The sequence below is a fragment of the Girardinichthys multiradiatus genome, chromosome 2 (assembly GCF_021462225.1).
Source record: "Girardinichthys multiradiatus isolate DD_20200921_A chromosome 2, DD_fGirMul_XY1, whole genome shotgun sequence".
In the NCBI taxonomy this organism is placed as follows: Eukaryota; Metazoa; Chordata; class Actinopteri; order Cyprinodontiformes; family Goodeidae; genus Girardinichthys; species Girardinichthys multiradiatus.
The window spans coordinates 27693644-27712111 of NC_061795.1; the positions used below are offsets into that span (position 1 = coordinate 27693644).

The window sequence follows — 18468 nt, forward strand, 5'->3', positions numbered from 1 at the left end:
ATCTACATGGAGCATAGCCTCTTGTGGTCTTACAGACAGATTTAACTACAAAATGGCCCGCTGTTGCCGTGGCGATGGACACTTATTAACATGTTGTTTTCCTGAGGGAGAGGAAGTTCTCAACCTGCTGTAGAACTAAGGCGCGGTTAAATTAGGACACACATACTGCAGGGTGCTTGAGCTTCTTATGAGAAAAACTTCATGACTCTACCTGGAATGAATTGGTTAAATGTAGGAAAGCTGCCTTAACTTTAAATTGTTCCTGGCAGCATCTGGGGTTCAGTCTACTCAGATGCTGACAATGATACAACTCGACTGAATTTGACTCTGAATTAAAGTGCATCACTGTGTGTTTTTGTGTGTATCATTATTCATTAAGTTATGAATTGAATGTAAACTAAAAGAAGTAAGTTCTATCACTTCCAAAATAAATAGTTTTAGGATTATATTAAGTGTGAAATAATATGTTCAGTCCACTCTTTTCACCTCCGTAAATGCTCAGTCTCTTAGTGCATTAGCTAAAAGCTGAATCATCCACAAGACTCTCCTTTTCACGTTAAATCCCTTTACAGACCAACAATCCTAAGGTATCTTCCTCGGATAAAAAAGCTCTTTGATCTGTTATTTTTCCTTCAGCCGTCACATTTTTAGGGGCAGAGGTTCAGTCACTTCAAATTTCCATCAGCTCCCCCGCTCTGTTTACGTTGGCATGCAATTAAGGCAAGTTGTTCAAGCTGGGCCATCACTGATAGCCTGCAAAGCTCAGAAACACATGGGCCAGTAAATCAGCCGCAGGAGTGATTTAGGCAGTTGATGATTTAACCTTTGTCTCTCTGTTGAATCAAAGCCACTTAGGCACTGATGGTGCTTAACTGTAAGAGATACATGAGTCTTTCTTTCCCACGTGGAAAACACGCACATAATGAAGTCCAAATCTTGACTTGGTGTGAATCTGTTTCTAATGACTTTGGTAAAATTTCTTTCGAAAAATATTGTTGTGATTTAACAAGTAACAAGTAATTCATTTGACATTTCATACAAACTAAAAATATATTTAAAAATCCATATATCTTTTGTCTGCATGTAAGATAATTTACATCTATGATGTCTACGCACCAACCCATGTTCAGTTTCCTTGGTAGCCGACTGTTTTACAGTCCAATTGTGGTAGCTTCCATTACTTCCATTACTGCTCCTGATTTTATTCACCACAACATTAGGATATGGGTTTCAACACAGACCCATCGCTTTAACATCTGGACATAAGGGCGTTAGCCGCTACCACCGCTACAACATGCCGCAGCAAAAATAGATGTTGCAATAGAGATATTCATAAACAAGCACCCAGCTATCCCGTACTTGCGGGTGTACATGCTTTTTGTGTACTTGCAGCTGTAAATAATCCATCCTTTTATCTAAAGGGTTATTCCTACCACCGCCTCCAGGCACACTGCATTCCGGCATCCTTGCTCTGTCAGTTGCTTACCTGGGCTGACTCCTCAAGCTGTTAGGTACCCAGCTTCTCTTCCATGTTAAGCTGAAAATTATTTTTATTTGTCATCAAAAGGCCTTCTCAGCCCCCCCACACACACACAAAAAAACCTAAACCAAGAGAGGACATTGTAAACGTGTGCACAGGCGTTCATAAAGCTGTCAGAATATATTTTTCCATTAAAATTTGATGATGTAATTAGGAACAATTTCCAAATCTGTACAAAATGAGTCATCAGTGTTAAAAAAGCAACTAATCAAAAAACAATTTCAGTATGCCTGTATTTGCATATTCAAGTGCCTTTTGTAATTTAATGTTTTTTTTTTCTTTAACATGCACAATAGTCTCTAAGTGTTGTAGAGCTTTGACTGACATCCATTAAACTGAAACATTGAATAATTAATTGCATTTCATGCTCCTTCCAAAAAATTTAACGGTTTTAAAAGGAGATGCATTTCTATCACTGGAGTAAAATTATGGACTGAAGTAAGTATACATTTTAAAATGAGTAATTTTCTTTTGGTTTTTGAATGATTGATCACAAAAACTATTTTTGAATGTCAAAACTAAATGTTTTTCCTGCCATTCTAAAGGGTAGCCTCTACTACTACATCATATGTAGCCTATTGATTGGTTACAATGATTTACTCGTGTTTACTGTGTGATGACTGAAAAACGTAAAATTACTATTACTTACCATTACTGCCTTTCTGTTTCTGTCTAGATGCAAAGGAAAGGAAAACCAGAAGCTTTTCAGCCAATGGAGTCTTCAACTTCACCTCCCTCCTTCTCAGTAGTGAAGACAACATGCTGTATGTTGGCGCCCGAGAGATTTTGTTTGCTCTCAACCTCTCTGATATCAGTGCAGCAATGCTACAAAGAAGTGTAAGAGCCTGCATGCTACCACCTTTAAACTGCAATATGATGTACAGCGTATAGATATCAATATAGTACTTTGAATCTGTCCAGTAAAGTTTAAATCTGGTAATATGGATTGAGTGATCACAAACAGTGCAAACCGAATAGAATATGCTTCAATGTGTTAATGCTACAGTATGAGTATCATAGCCATCTTCGTTTTTTTCCTCAATGCAGCTCACGTGGAAAACTCCAGAGAAGAAGAGAGACGAGTGCAGTTTCAAAGGCAAAGATCTTCAGGCGAGTCAACTGCTGGTTTGAAGTGCACAGAGCTGAACTCACATGGCTCAAACATTATTTATTGAACTGCAGGGTTGCTCTGACTATTGTTGGATGACATTTGGGAAGCAATCCCAGGCCAGGACAGAAACCCGGACATTTCCTGACATCTTAAAACTTTCCAAGTTAAAACAATGGATTTTTCCCTTCCTTTTCAAACACACTTTATTGCACTTTAAACGTTTCTACGTTAGATCTACAAATTTGGCACTGGAGCACAGAGGGGAAGTGGAGCTTATTTCAAGTGGGCAGTTCATTTCACTGTACTTTATCTTTCACCTTACACAGTTATTTCTTTCTCTGTTGGAATAAGTAATACAATGTCACAAATATTCATATTTACTATAAAGTAACTGGAAAATATGTAACAAAATCCTTCTTTGTCTTTCTAATACAGAAAGACTGCTTCAACTACATAAAGATTTTACTGCGTATGAACAGCACTCACCTGTACGTCTGTGGAACGTATGCCTTCAGCCCAATCTGTACCTACATTGTAAGTTTCTACCATTTCAAAGAAATCACATCTGTTCTGTAACCAGGCTTCTGCATTTCTTTAAGATTTAAAGAAGAGAGTAATGTTTGCTGTCCCTCATAAAAGGTGATTACCCAGATACAGGACTTTGGATGGGATTCGTTTATTTGATTTTAGAGGAAGAGCTTTTCAAATCTGATGCATCCCACTTCCTGCCTCTCTACTCGCTCAGCAGTCTGTCTGCCAAGCAGACCAGTCAAATACAATATACATGCATTATTTTATTAGCTTGTATGTCCATGGGGATAGGATCAAAATATTTAATGCATGTAATCAGATTATATAAGAATTGATCTGGTTTTATTCCTTTTCTTCAGATCTTTCAGTGCATTTTAGAACAAGCCAGAACAAACAAACAAAACTGACCCGCACTTCAACTTTAACCAAAGACTGACCATCTCTTGAAGCAGAAGCTGACAGTGAGGTTACTGTCATCTTACAGCTTTGCCTTTCAAATCCTCTTATCACCTGTGGTGTGTGTATGTGTGTTTGTCTCTCAGAGGACTGTGGACTTCTCTTTAGTCAAGAGTGATGCTGGTGAGATTGTAACAGAGGACGGACGCAGCCGCTGCCCATTCAACCCAGACTACAAGTCTACTGCCATCATGGCTGGTAGGTCTATACAAATAGAAGAGTACCCAGCAGAAACCATATGGCAGGTTGTCCACCATATTATGACTGGTTGCATTGTAATAACAATACCAGTGTTGTTGGAGAATGGGTTTCCAAAATAATAGTAATCCTAATTGCTCCGTTGAACTACATTTGATTAATTATTTTTTATTTATAGTTGTTAAGCTGTGTTTAGTTCAGCTAGTTTGTTTTGTGAAAATAATTATTGGACATATAATAATAAAATAATAATAAAATAATAATAATAATAATAATAATAATAATAATAATAATAATAACAATAATACATGTAATGTTTTGTTATAATTATTGTTCTTGTCATTTTTGTATCAATGAATAATTTGCCAAATTGTTACTAATATTATTTAAATGGGGTAGACTATTACCAAGTAAAGCTTTAAGACAAGTATGACAAATTCCAATTGGGAAAAAAAAGATTTCGCATCAAACTGAACTGTAAATCCAGGCTAGCTGCCATTCATTTGAAGTCTATTGACAGGTATAGTGATAAACATGTTATTTGCAACTCTGGCAGTTTGTACCTCATTAAATATTTACACACATGTGAAACCATCCATCCATTAACTATAACAGTTTATCCTTGCAGGGTCGAAGAGGGGTTGGTGCCTATCTCCAGCAGTAATTGGGCAGGAGATGGAGATGGGGTACACACTGGACAGGTTGCTAGTCCATCACAGGGCGAGATAGAGTCACACAGGACAAACAACCAAATCATACCTCAGGGCAGTTTAGTGAAACAACTGCACCACCCTGCAACCTATGTCTTTTCTTTTCATCATGTTTTATGCATGCACAGCTTCAATTATTAAACATCTTTCTTCAGTGTTTTAATGCATATAGAAATACATTGCTATTAGCTTCTCTTGCTAAGAGAGGTCTGGTCACTGAGTGCAACAATTGTTAAATCGTACTGATTCAAACATTTTTGAGTTTGACTTGATCCTGAGATCCAAGTTGCAACTTTATTTGCAATGTCACCTGGACTTCTTTTTTTGTGTATCGTGATTAATAAGGTGTTCATTGTCATGTATTTATTATATTTTCCCCCAAAAGATATGGATTGTATGCTTTAAAACCCACTGCAGAAATCTACTGCACAATTAATACACTGACCCATCTGTCTAAACATATTAAGTATCACAACTGATGCACACATTTACAATACCGATTTTTTTACATTTAAAACAGTTAAGGATGCTTAGGTTATGTCTTGTCTAAAGACCTATTGAACTGAACTCATTTTTGTTTATGTTTTATTTCCTGTAAATGTCCCTGTACATTTTAAAAGGACATTAAAACTCTTAGAAGTTGCATCAAGCAGTATTGCACTTTGATCTTCCACCATGTGGAAGAAGTAAAGTAAAGGAATTGTTACAGAAGGTTTTTAAGGACAGCATCAACTTCTTAAAGGGTTACAGGTTTCATAAATAGGTGTATCAGAAATGATACATTTGGGATTAAAGGGTTGATAACAATCAAGCTTTGTTAAAAGTGGGAAGCAGCGTAAAAATAGGTGAAGGCAGTGATTAAAAACTGTGGGATAGCCTCTGGATTTCATTACTTTGTGACACAAAATTTATTTTCCCTTTGGATAGACATTGCGATGATTCTTCTCTTCTTGCTGGTGTTGCAGATGGGGAGCTGTATGCAGGCACAGTCAGTAATTTCCAAGGAAATGAACCCATCATCTACAAGAGCCTGAACCAGGGAACTGCTCTAAAAACAGAAAACTCTCTCAACTGGCTTCAAGGTACAGCAATATAGCTGCAAAGCAATGCCATTCACTGTGTCTTTATGCAATAACATTTCTACTGTACAATGGATAAATACTCACCTTTAAAACAGTGTGCCACAAGTGTTGCATGATCAGTCTGCAACGTAAGACTATCTTCAGTCCATGTTCGATGTGGATTTCACTCAGCAGTAAGGATTCCCAGATCCCAGTGTGACGGTTTTGTTACTTTCCTTTCAGACCCGGCCTTTGTTGGCTCAGCTTACATACAGGAGAGCCTGCCCAAGGGCAACCTTGTGGGCGATGACGATAAGATTTATTTCTTCTTCAGTGAAGCAGGGAAGGAGTTTGATTTCTTTGACAACACCGTTGTGTCACGCATCGCTCGGGTGTGTAAGGTGAGTGATGCTACAGGGCAGACCTTTCCGTCTCAATATGCTTGTATATCCTTAAGCAACATCTAGCCCTACAGTCACTCTAGGACTGTATTGAGCCGAATGGAAGCGTGGACTTGTTTGTTTCATATGTGTTTGTGCTCACTCTCCCTCCCTTAGATGAATATTTATCTGCATTTATTAGCTGCTTTTAGCTAAATACATCTTGTATAGCTCCCACACCTTCGTGGTGATGTAGGAAAACATTTCCATTCCGTCTGTCCACTTTGTTTGATTCTTTGTTTCTGAATCCCTTCTCTAAATTCCTAAGGAACAAATGTTTGTCTTCAGATCTGGATTCAATAAACAGACACAGCTGCTTCAGTTGTAGTATTTGGGTTTATTACTTGTGGAATGTTGACCTTACAAAATGTTCGTTAAAGATGTCTAATATTTACATGCTTCCTAAATACTAATATTATTATAACACACCAGACAAATGTGTAGTGACCATGCACACATCAGGTTTGACTTTTCCCCTGTAAAAACAGATTTTCTACAAGTACTTTGAAAATATTATTCAGACTTTTTAGATTTCGATTAGCTGATATAATCTCTTTTACCACACTGATGGCGTCCTCCATCGTCTCTGATTCAGAAATGCTTTTATGACCTTGAAGTGTTGCTTAAAGATAGTTTCAGACTATTTGGTAATATTTGTCGAAGTATTTTCTTTATGCACCATCTTTTTTGATAACCTAGAAATTCAGTAAAAATGTAAAATAATCCTTGATTAGTGTGATTAATGTGTCAAAACATCTATGTGGATTGTCCTTTCATTTAGTTGAATAATTTTATTATTTGAACGTGGAATAAAAATCAACCAAGAGATAGTGTTTTATTTGCAAGGACAATTTGTTGCATTTCTTGGTTCTCCCTGTGTTCAAAGAACCTGAATGGAAAACATTATATATTAAATATGTTACTTATTGGCTTACCAACATGACATGGCAGCACATTTCACAAAGTCATTATCTGATTGGCTGGTCAGGCTTTCATGGTGTCCTCTTTTCCTGGAGGCTGCCAGCTGTGTGGAGAGACTTGGACACAGCTCATTGAGAAGAACCAGTGAGAAGAATATCCCCAGTTGAGTCAGAACGATGACCTTGCCAGTCTCCATAAATATTTTTTGGTGCATCGTACACTTTGTTACTTTTGTCAGAATTTTATATATGTGAAGTTTCTCCAAAGTGTTTGTTTTTCCTCCTCACCACTGACATGCTCAGTGACTTTCTTTAAGAACGTTTTATTCCTTCATGTCTTCTCCTAACACCTTATAAGCCAAACAAGCAGCACCGCTTGTCTTTTTGAAAGCAGCCTTCAGGCAGACAGAACTTGTGTCAATGCTGGAAATACCTCAACTGTTTCCCCTCAAGTTACAGTTGTGTTTGAAGCCCCTTATTTTAACTTCTGAGAAAGCAACTTTAACATTTTCTATAATTACAATCTACAGAATTAGAGTTAGTGCCTTTGTATTAATGTGTATTATTTTACTTAAGTAAATAATAAGGAAATTGGCTTCAGTGAGAATAATATTTAATTAACTTTAAATTTTTTAATTTAAATTTAAATTTTGGATTACATGTCATTATTGTCATCAACAAATAAATCTTAATTTTGATGAATATACAGGTGTGTGATGGAAACAGAAAGTTAAAAAAAACACAATCCTTTAGAATGGATTTTTGATAGATTATGCGTCTGATTGAGACTGATTGTTTTGAAGGGATTTAACATGACTAATTCAAGTTAACAGACTGAAGTGATGTGAGACAAGGTTTTGGGCATGAATTTCCATCAGACATTGCCCAGAAGGTTTAAATATTCCTTATTCAATTATTTACTTAAGTTTTCCAAACATTCACTGAAGGCTCCACTTACCAGAAGCATGTAAGTTCTGACTCATGTAGTTTTCTCAGAAATGAGAAAATGAGGTGCCCACCATAAGGTTTCCTGGTACAGATTACCCACAGGGGAATTCCCACAAAGTTGAACAAGAATGCCTAAGTGTAAAATGTAAGTCAAGAGAGAAACAAAAGCTGGTAAAGTTGGCTACAAATGGTTCAAATGAAATACTAAGTCTACCCTTTGCTTCTGTTATCTCCCTAAATCCAACTTAAACCTCCGCAGAGGCTGCTGTCTCTGTCATTATGCATGTTCAGGTGTTTGCAGCTTTAGCTCTGCATCATTGGAGCCAACCCTGGCAGGATAAACAATGTTTTGCCTGGAACAACAAAACAAAGCGTGTTCTCATTTGTGTGATTTGCTCAGTTTCTCAGAAAGCTGCCATTATTGGCTGCCATGTCCATGCTCTGCCTTTTGAACAAGGGATGCTTTTACAAAAGGATTCATGAATGGAATGTATTTTGCTTCAATTATTTGGTAGTCTGTTTAAGCTTACGTATGTTCACTATTAGCTTAGCTTATGTATGTTCCCTATTATCCGTGTTACTACAATACTACAATAACTGCAGTCAATGCTTCAGCAGTTTAGTGTTGGTCATGTGTCATTTCATCCACACCAGGGCTCCAACTCCAATATGCTCTGATTAACTTTGGTAAAGAACACCAGACTGAGGTTTTTAGTCATTTAGATCATTCAGGTATTTTTTTTCATCCTCTGATCATCGGCCTTTCATCATGTTGGATATGTGGGCACGCTCACATCTGTAACTCCTTGTGAAACATGAGTCTTAAATCCATCAAATACATCAAACTCCTGTCTCTCAGCATGTGTAGCTAAATTAGTTCTCATGTCAACAAAGGTCCTGTGTCACTCGTGGCACTTTAAAGGATTATGCCAAGGGCAATGAATCAGAGTGGCTGTGTCAGGGAAGAGGGGTTGTTGAGGGGCATTGTTTCTCTTTCTTTTTCACTTAAAAGCACTTGCCCTCTTCAGAGGCCCGAGTGTGTTTTATCTATGCTTGTTATAATGATGTAGTTTATTGTTTTCATGACCTAGAAGCGTTCTACCTTGGGGTATGTCTCTGTGGGAGGCAAAGCTGATTGAGCCCATAAGAGGTTAATATTTTTCCACTTTTTTTAGAGTAGTCAGCTCCAAATTCAGCTCCAAATCACTTCCTGTCTCTGTTTTTGGAATGAAGATGGCAAATAAAACTATCAGCAATAATATTTTAACAATATTAAAAATTGAATATTCTGTACATGTGACGTTACAACTGTATGGACAGTTTTCCGGGACTTTAACTCATTTTTGTTATTACACCCTCTACTGGTCTTGAGTTAAAAAAGACTCTTAGCCTCCAACACTTGTCCTGCAGGGCGACATTGGAGGCGAACGTGTATTGCAGAAGAAGTGGACCACTTTCTTAAAGGCCCAGCTCCTGTGCTCGCTGCCTGATGATGGTTTTCCCTTCAACATAATCCAAGACATGTTTGTGCTCACGCCGGGCCCCGAGGACTGGAAGAACACCGTGTTTTATGGCGTCTTCACATCTCAGTGGTGAGAATAAATGTTTTAAACACCACATCACCAAAGTTATCTTTGTAGTGTGTAGAAGAGTTAAAAAGATGAGTCAAAACAGATTAAAATGTATAAAAAGACATGTAAACCTGTCAGTTGTAATACTGACATGAGTAGGATGGTTATGGAGGAAACACAGAAGATTAAAAACTAAGATTATTTAGAAAAATAAACCAAGACAAGAACAAAAATAAATTAAGACAAGGTAACAAATAAGCTCTGAAATGAATAAGTAAAAATTATGTAACTAATGATGTAAATATCAAAATCAAATACAGACATTTGTCAACCTGTCCAGGGTGTACCCCGCCTCTCGCCCGTAGACTGCTGGAGATAGACACCAGCTCCCCTGCAACCCACTATACAATAAACGGTAGAAAATGAGTGACTGGCTGACATTTGTCAAAGTTAGCTGCAATGATTTATAACATATAAATAAAAATAATAAGTGTATATAACTTAGTACTAAAAAGGATGAAAGACAAAATTTTGGAACCTATAGAAAGTAGGCAAAAAGCCAAAGTTAAAAAAGATGAATAAGAAATGAAATTATACAATTAATTTTATTCCCCAAACAGAAAACAAAAGCTAATTTAGAAGGTGATTGGGAAGATCAGATAATAAAACATTCAGAAATGCAAAATTACGACTTTAGTTAACTTTTAAAACTTTTACAACTTTTAATCTTCACTGCATGTTATGCTGTGTGTGCTTTAAATAACTTAGAAAGCAGACAATTGGAGGGCAAAACTTGGAGCCCTAACAAAACTATCTGCCACAGATAATTGTATCGGAAGGTCATGTTCAAGAAAACAAGCAAAAAAATCAGCCTGACACATGGCCTGTAGGAACAATCTACAGAATATAACTCTTTTTAAATTACTTTGTGCTAAAATTGTTCTATTTGTATTTTTTTTCTGTAAAATTGTTGAGTTTGATATTTTCAATAGATTCAACAAAAAAACAATTTAAACTAGATGTGAGCCTTTTCAGAATTGGTTCCTTTGTAAGTTGTCTGGTGTAAAAACAAATAATTTCCTTTTTAAATGGCTAAATGATTAATAAATCAGACTTTTAGAAAAATGTAGACCAAAACCAGTGAAAACTCAGGCCCCTGGAAGTAAAATGTAACTTCTGGGAATTTCCCTGCTACAATCGTACACTCCTTGTGTGATCTTCAAAGGAATTACTAAAATGTTTAGACCAGGCCTGTTGTTTTAAGGAACTTTTTGTTATTTAAGGTACAAAGGTGCATCAGGAAGCTCTGCAGTCTGTTCCTTCACCATGGACCAAGTGGAAAAGGCTTTTAATGGGCGATACCGTGAGGTCAACAGAGAGACCCAGCAGTGGTACACATACAATCATCCTGTCCCTGAGCCTCGGCCTGGAGCTGTGAGTGAATATTTGCTGCCCTCTGCTGGAGAACCTAAACACATAATGCACAACAGAGAGTTCTGTCAGCTGCAAGAGAGACATGCTCTGGCCTGCACATCATTTATGCTCTGAGTAACTACTGAACAGACTGCTATTTGATATCAGTGGCAAAAAAGAAAAAGATTCTATCCAACCACTGTTTGTGTTTTTATCCACGGTGAGATAATATACTGTATATGTAATTAAGGTCAGCTGTTTGTTGCATCCACAGTGTATAACAAATGCAGCCAGAGAGCAGGGCATCTCCTCCTCACTGCACATGCCAGACAAGGTACTGAATTTTGTGAAAGACCACTTCCTGATGGACAGCGTTGTTCGCAGCCAACCTCTCCTACTGAAACGCAACGTGCGCTACACGCAGATTGTCGTCCATCGAGTCCAGACAATTAAAAAGGTGTATGATGTGCTTTTCATTGGCACAGGTAAGACACTTCTCAAAACTCACAGGAACACACTGATCATTTCATGTTGACCAAAATATTTATCGTTGAAGGGCATTTATCATAATTTGAACAACATTTTCTTTTCATGTTTTTTTCAGGCTTGTATAGCTCTTGGTTGTTCTATAATTTCTATATTAGAGGTTGAAATATATGTAAAAGAGCATTAAAGTCTGAAATGAAAACAAAGCATGTTAGAACATAGTCGAACATTGTCGGAAAGTGATGACTTTATGCATAAAATGTCAAACTTGAGCATCAAAGGTTAATAAACAATAGATCCCCCCAAAAAAAGTAGTTTAAGCAAAGTCCCCAGTTAAAAGCACTCTGTGGCAAGTGAGGTTTGCTCGTAAATTGACCACAGTGGGGAATGACCAGTTGTGACAAAAACATCATTAAACATCATTACAAAATCTGAAATTCTAGCAATATTCATGTAGACATAAATCTGCACCAGTACTGACCAGCTGTGTGTGTTACTCTGATGCACACAGGCATTGACATTCCCAGTTCAGCCATTTCAGTGGAAAACATGGCGTCAGTGAATGGAAGCAGTTAGAAGTCTCACTTTTCTGCACAGAATGTTTAAATGTTTAGGCTGTAGCAATATAACTGCACTACAGTAATATAGCTGCCAAAACATTAATTAAAAGACATCGTCTGTCACATCACTCAATCATCCAGAATTATTTTTCTTACAATATGTTGCTTTGCCCTAAATAGTCACCTGAAGCTAATGATACACACATGGTGGTGAAAGGGTAGTCAAAAACTAATATATGCTCAGTATGTACAGAAACGGAGGAAAAAATCTATATCTGCTGCGGCTAATTATCATTGATTAATTATAGGTGAGAGTTTGAAGAGATTAGTTAATGATTTGATTTAATTTAATATGTCATCTATGGATGGAAATGTTTGGAATCAAGAGGACACATAAATCATACAAAACATAACATTTTCTTGCCCGAGAAACTTTATGCTTACAAGCAACACCTGCGGTCACCTTGATTATTTGACCCTCTTCCTCCAACAGAGCTATCTGTCTGCTAACAGCTGTGGCATGAACTGTGTTGTGTCCTGGTCTTTGGTTGTTGCTGCCATTGAGGCCAAGTTACCAATCGTTTCAAAGTCCTGGGGTATAAGGGTTTTGAACAGAAACGGTTTTTGGTGGGTGTTTCTAAACCTCGCCTACTTTTGCTGAATAGCTAAGATAATAGTTTTTTCACAGGGAGGATTTTTCTGTGTTCCCAATAAGCAGCCGCACATCCGTTCGACATATTCCCATTAGAAAGGTTTTTTTGTACTGTTTAGGTAAAAAATCAACTACTTTTTTTTACTGTTCTGTTACATATGCTACATCGTCATCCATATATGGTAGCAGTGTTTCCATTTTAGAGAAGCACGGCTTAAAAAGCCCTTATTCTAACAGAAAATAGTTTTAATTGTCTCTATGCTTTGAAAAACAATGGAAAGCATGGTTGTGGTTTCTCTAGGATTCACACTATGTGTTGGTATTCTGGCTCTAAATTATGATCAAATTTGCCCTTTAACAATACTTTTATCTAACTTCAAATTATACAATGTGTTTTCTAGATGATGGGAGACTCCATAAAGCCATTAACATCAAAAACAAGATGCACATTATTGAGGAGATTGTGATCTTCCGTGACTCCCAACCGGTGCAGCACATTGAGCTGGACACTAACAAGGTAAAGAGAGGTGCTTAGAAACAAACCAGTTGAATCTATAGAGCTCTCTCATCATATGACCGAACCATTTCTGTAAAGTTTTTAGAAAATCCTTCAGCAATAAAGAGCTTCATCCTAAAGCAAATGTGTTCAAAGCTAACTGTAAGAAGCTTTCTTTCTCAATGGGATCTTCAGACAGGTTTTAAGACCTAGATCTGTTTAAATTGCTGAATGTCAGCATTCATATACTTAGATTTTTAAGTCAGAGCAAATAAATACTCTTTAATATGGTTGATTGACAGAATGATTGAAACAGGAGTGGACATGGATGACAGTATAACAACTCACAGAGACATTATTTGGGGCACTTGTATAATGCCCGCTTTCTTGTCCTCTGTCCTTCAGGGTCAGCTTTATGTTTCATCTCTCTCTGAAATTGTGGAGGTCCCAGTAGCTAACTGCACTAATTATCAGAGCTGTGGGGAGTGCATCCTCTCCAGGGATCCATACTGTGCCTGGAACGAGAGGCAGTGTGTGGATATCAGGAGTGCTCCCGCAAGCAAGTAAGAGGTCCTCTGCATAACAATCCAGCTAAAACCTATTTATGAAATAAATAGTTAGAAAATGCAAACACAAACCGTAATGATTTGATGCATATGTTTTAGAGCCCAGCAGCAGGATGTAGATGAAGAAAATACATCAGCTATTTGCAGGAAGCCAAGCCCACGGGTTGCTAATCCTCCACCAACACGTAGGTGAACTCCTCTTCTAAAAACTGTCAATTTATTGCGTCAAGTCAATTATTATTCAGACAGCACAGCTTGTTACAACATCTGCCTCTGCTTTCCCTCCACTCAGGAGTGTCTTCATGCCAGGCGATCATTATCCCAGCCAACACTTTCAAAGTACTGCCATGCAAGCTGCGCTCTAATTTGGCTGAGAGAAAGTGGCAGTTTAGTGAAGGCACAGGTCACTTCCACTACCCCAGCCCAGAAGGGGGACTGGTGGTGGTCGCTCAGGCTGGCAGGCAGGAAACCTACGAGTGCTGGTCAGTGGAGGAAGGCTTCATGGAGCTGCTCGCAAACTACTGCGTGAAGGGCGAAGCCAGGCAGGAGAGCACCACCCTGACGGGCCGTTCCCGCACACCACAGCTTTCCCAGGAAGAAGTCATCTTTCTGCCAGGGGAAACCCGCTCTCCACAAATTACCACCAAAACCTACTGGAATGAGCTGATTGTTGTGTGCGCTCTCCTGGGGATTTCTGTTGTGGTCTTCTCTCTTTTTGTAGTCTACAGGAACCGTGACCACATGAAATCCATGCTCAAGGAGGGAGAGTGCCCCAATATGCAGCAGAAGAAGCCCAGAGTAGTGGGCAAACCAGCTGAGAACTTACCACTAAACGGCAGCACAGTCACAACATCGGCGTCAGATCACAAAGGGTACCAGACCCTTAATGACAACTACCTTTGCAGCACTCCACCGCATGAGTGCTCCTCGCCTGACAACACCAAGAGTTTTTCGGAGTCGGAGAAGAGGCCTCTGAACTTAAAAGAGAGCCATGTAGAAATTTCTCCCACATGCCCACGGCCACGAGTCAGACTAGGCTCTGAGATTAAAGACTCCATAGTGTGAGCCTGGCTGAAAAGAGCTGGAAAGCGTGCGCTTGTTGGGGAAGACTAAACTTTATAGGAGGAAGAATGCAGCACTCTAACAGTGACACATTCATTACAGATATTTTGCACTTTCCCTACTTTTGTTCTGTCCCTGTGGTTAAATGTGCATTTAGTTTTGTTTTTCTCTTTCACACAGTGCATTTGGAGCATCTTCCAGTTTGTCTTCTGATGCACTCACACATGGCTCACAGGAATGTAAGAAGCACAGAGATGGAATCAAAACCACTAGTTAGGGATTGAGTTACAGGGCATTTTAACTTTCTCCGTCCATATAATACACTGGTAATGCTTGGAAAATCCGAATATTACTCAACATTTATGCCACTGTGACTGACACAGTGTCTAATGTTTTCTTGTCATTCTGCCATCTGGTAGGTATCCACTCTTCACTGAGGCTATGCACTACTTACTGTACTTTCCCAAACATCACAGCATAGGCAAGCATGTCAGAAACAGACAGGAAATACACAGCTTTTCAATAGTAGAAATATGAACAGAAAAAGTGTATTTATAATGATACAATGCCTTTCAAAAGTATTCAAACTCTGTACTTTTTCATAGTTCATGATGTCACAACCACAAATCTTTATGTTTTATTAGGATTTTATGTGATAAATCAACACAAAGTAGTATAATTGTGAAGTACATGGTTTTACATTTTTCTTACAAATAAAAATTTGAAAGGGCAGTATGTGATCACCAACTTTACACATCCTTAGACTAAGATCTTTGACCAGTCAATTTGCAAAATAAGATTGGATTGAATGGAATGTGTTTTTGAATAGCAGTTTTCAAGTGTTGCCATGGATTCTGAACTAAATTCAAGTCTGGTCTTTGACTAGGACACTAACATATGAATATTCTTTGATCTAAACCATTCCATTGTACTTCTGGTTTTATGTTTAGGGTTGTTGTCCTGCTTGAATGTAAACCTCTGCTCCTTGTAGCCTTTAACAGATTTTCTTCAAGGCTTTCCCTGCACTTCGTTCTATGTCATCAGGTCTCAGCAGATTCCATGTTTCTTTTGAAGAAAAGCATCGACACAGCATGTTTCGATTTGGGGATGTTGTTGTCAAGATAATGTGGAGTGTTAGTTTTTCACCACACATGGGGTTTTGCATGAAGACCAAATAGTTCAGTTTTGACCTTTTCTACCAAAGCACCTTCCTCAACAATGACCTCCATCTTGTTACTTTTCCCATTGAGGTCAGATTTGTAGACTAGGGAATTAAAAGCTGTCTTCTCAACAGAGTCCCCCAGCTGAGCTGTGCATTTCTGCAGGTCCTCCAAAGTTACCATGGACCTCTTAGTTGCTTCTCTTATTAATGCTCTCCTTGCAAAGACTCTCAGTTTAGGTGGACAGTCATGTCCTGGTGCATTTGCAGTTGTGCCATTCTATTTCCATTTTCAGATGATGGATTCAACAGATGTTCAAGAAATGTAAAGCTTGGGATATTGTGTTATAACCTATCCCTGGTTTAAACTTCTCTAGAACGTTTTCGCTGAGCTGTCTATTCTGTTCCTTGGTCTTCATGAAGCTGTTTGTTCACCAGTGTTCCCTGACAAGCCTCAGAGACCTTCACCGAACAGGTGTGTTTATCTTGAGATTAAATTACACACAGATGGATGCTATTCACTGCATCCTTTTTTCTTACCACTTGATGATTCTGTGTTACTTTGTGTTGGTCTATCAAAGGAAGTTCCAATAAAATACGTTGAAGTTTGTGGTTGTAATGTTACAAGGTGTGTAAAAGTATAAAGGTTATGCATACCCTTGCAAGACACTTTAGAAAACACAAAAAGCAAAGGGGTCATTAAAAATATTACAGAAATTCTACAAATTCAAATGCTACATGAGAAGAAGACATAAATGAAGACACGTGTGTTTTTTTTTATTTATGTAAATATTACTTTGACAAAGTCTTAAGATGAATTTTGACATTTTCTGTTTCTACATGTGACAGAGACAAAATCTCAATTCAGTTATCATCATCTTAATATTCACGAGATTGGCAGTCTATGCAAAGCAAATAATGTGAAGTGAGGTATAAAGACAAAGGATAACCTCACCTTGAGACTGGGTAAGCACAAGGCTTTGTTGCTGTGAATTACATTAGAATCGGTGCCACTCAAGAAAAAAACACAACTACTCATTATAGAATCTTCAAATATGCAGCATATTCTAGCCATTTCTGGAGCGTTTCAGAGCAGGAGGCAGTGAAAACTTTGACAGGCTGGCATGACAAAACAGGAAAAATTAACAGGGTCCAGGACTGTTATGTAAATCTGTGGCGGCTGATTTATTGCAGCATGATGGAACTGTATAAATATTTATCATCATAATGTGGCCAAATGTTTTGGTTGCACAGAAACATTTTTTATAACCCCTTCTTCAATGTTTCAAATATCTATCTGTTGTCACTGGGAAGTAGTGATAAATATACAAATATTCAGACTTAAATGACACACATCTGTATAGCCTCACCATAAAATTGTTAGCCAGTACATGAAAAGAATAAAAAATCTTATCCATGAAAAGAATAAAAAACAACCTCTGCTTGCTTAAATGGCTTTGAGCGAGTCAAGGGACCATCAGAGCAATAAAATCCATTCCCATCCGGAGATAAACACAAGAATCAGTGCACTGAATAATCGTATTTATGCAGAAATAATGAACAATAAACCACAATAACCACTAAATTCATGGATATTTCATCATAAGTAAATGATGCGTTATTTTTACTCTAGCATTGTCACAAAATAAAGAACGTACAACTTCATATAGGAAAGACATATAACTGTGGAGTTTGCACATGATCTTAAAAAGCCTTTTTATGTCGCAGGTTGTGGCTCTTGAGGATAAATTTGCCTCTGCAAATAAGATAAAAATGCCTTCTGAAACAATAATCAGGTGATGTGCCTCTTGAGATGATGAACTAACCAGGTATTAGAGCTTTAGAGTTATTTGAGACACCGCAAGGTGTCAAAGAAATGGCCATACATAGGAACAATTGAAAACAGTCAAAAGATGTGTACTGTCATACAATAGTGGCACAATCGTGTCACTGTCATTGAACATAGCTCATGAGGTATTTCATTCATTTTGTTCACTGACTGGGTGGTTTCAGCCTCAGTCAGGGACTGAATTTTATTCTTAAATCACAATTCAAAACCACATCTTAAAAAATATACAAGTATTATTATCTAACATTTCCTATGAAAGTGATTTATTTCTGAGACTGCCTAGCTGCAATCACTCATGCAGTGTAAAAGACTCATGCTTTGACTGTTAACGTACCGAAATGGCAGCTTTTGGTGAAGTGACTGCCATGAACAATAATAAATGTGCTATAATCAAATGCATTGTGGCGGTATTTTACGCAAAAAGATGTACAAGTACGTTGAATACAAGCTGAAGCTAATAATGACACTGTAAAAGTATTGACGTCTGCTATCTCCTAATGAACCACTATAGTCAGGCCTTCTGTTTGACAGCACACGTTGCTCAGACTTCTGTCAACATGCATTGTACAGCTAGTAAACAGGTTTTTGTAAAGTTATTTTGTAAATTCAGCTGCCAATGTACAGGTATTGTGAATTGTATTTTTGTATCATACATCACTACTGTTTTTTTTTGTTTTTGTTTTGGTATTGTATATAAAAAGCACTTTATTTTAATTTTTCAAATAAAGATTAAAAAAGA

The 18468-nt window shown here is 37.8% G+C and overlaps 1 protein-coding gene across 1 annotated transcript in view; it reads left to right on the forward strand.

Annotated features, from left to right (window-relative positions):
* The window catches only part of sema4ba (sema domain, immunoglobulin domain (Ig), transmembrane domain (TM) and short cytoplasmic domain, (semaphorin) 4Ba), a 65799-nt gene extending 47331 nt beyond the window's left edge, over positions 1 to 18468 (forward strand). Inside the window, exons 3-15 of the mRNA XM_047350389.1 lie at positions 2217 to 2377; positions 2588 to 2650; positions 3087 to 3185; positions 3725 to 3836; positions 5512 to 5628; positions 5851 to 6008; positions 9326 to 9507; positions 10770 to 10920; positions 11174 to 11384; positions 12999 to 13114; positions 13499 to 13656; positions 13759 to 13844; positions 13952 to 18468. Coding sequence (XP_047206345.1) covers positions 2217 to 2377; positions 2588 to 2650; positions 3087 to 3185; positions 3725 to 3836; positions 5512 to 5628; positions 5851 to 6008; positions 9326 to 9507; positions 10770 to 10920; positions 11174 to 11384; positions 12999 to 13114; positions 13499 to 13656; positions 13759 to 13844; positions 13952 to 14724 — 2387 coding nt within the window. The 3' untranslated portion in view covers positions 14725 to 18468. The remainder of the gene's footprint in view (positions 1 to 2216; positions 2378 to 2587; positions 2651 to 3086; positions 3186 to 3724; positions 3837 to 5511; positions 5629 to 5850; positions 6009 to 9325; positions 9508 to 10769; positions 10921 to 11173; positions 11385 to 12998; positions 13115 to 13498; positions 13657 to 13758; positions 13845 to 13951) is intronic.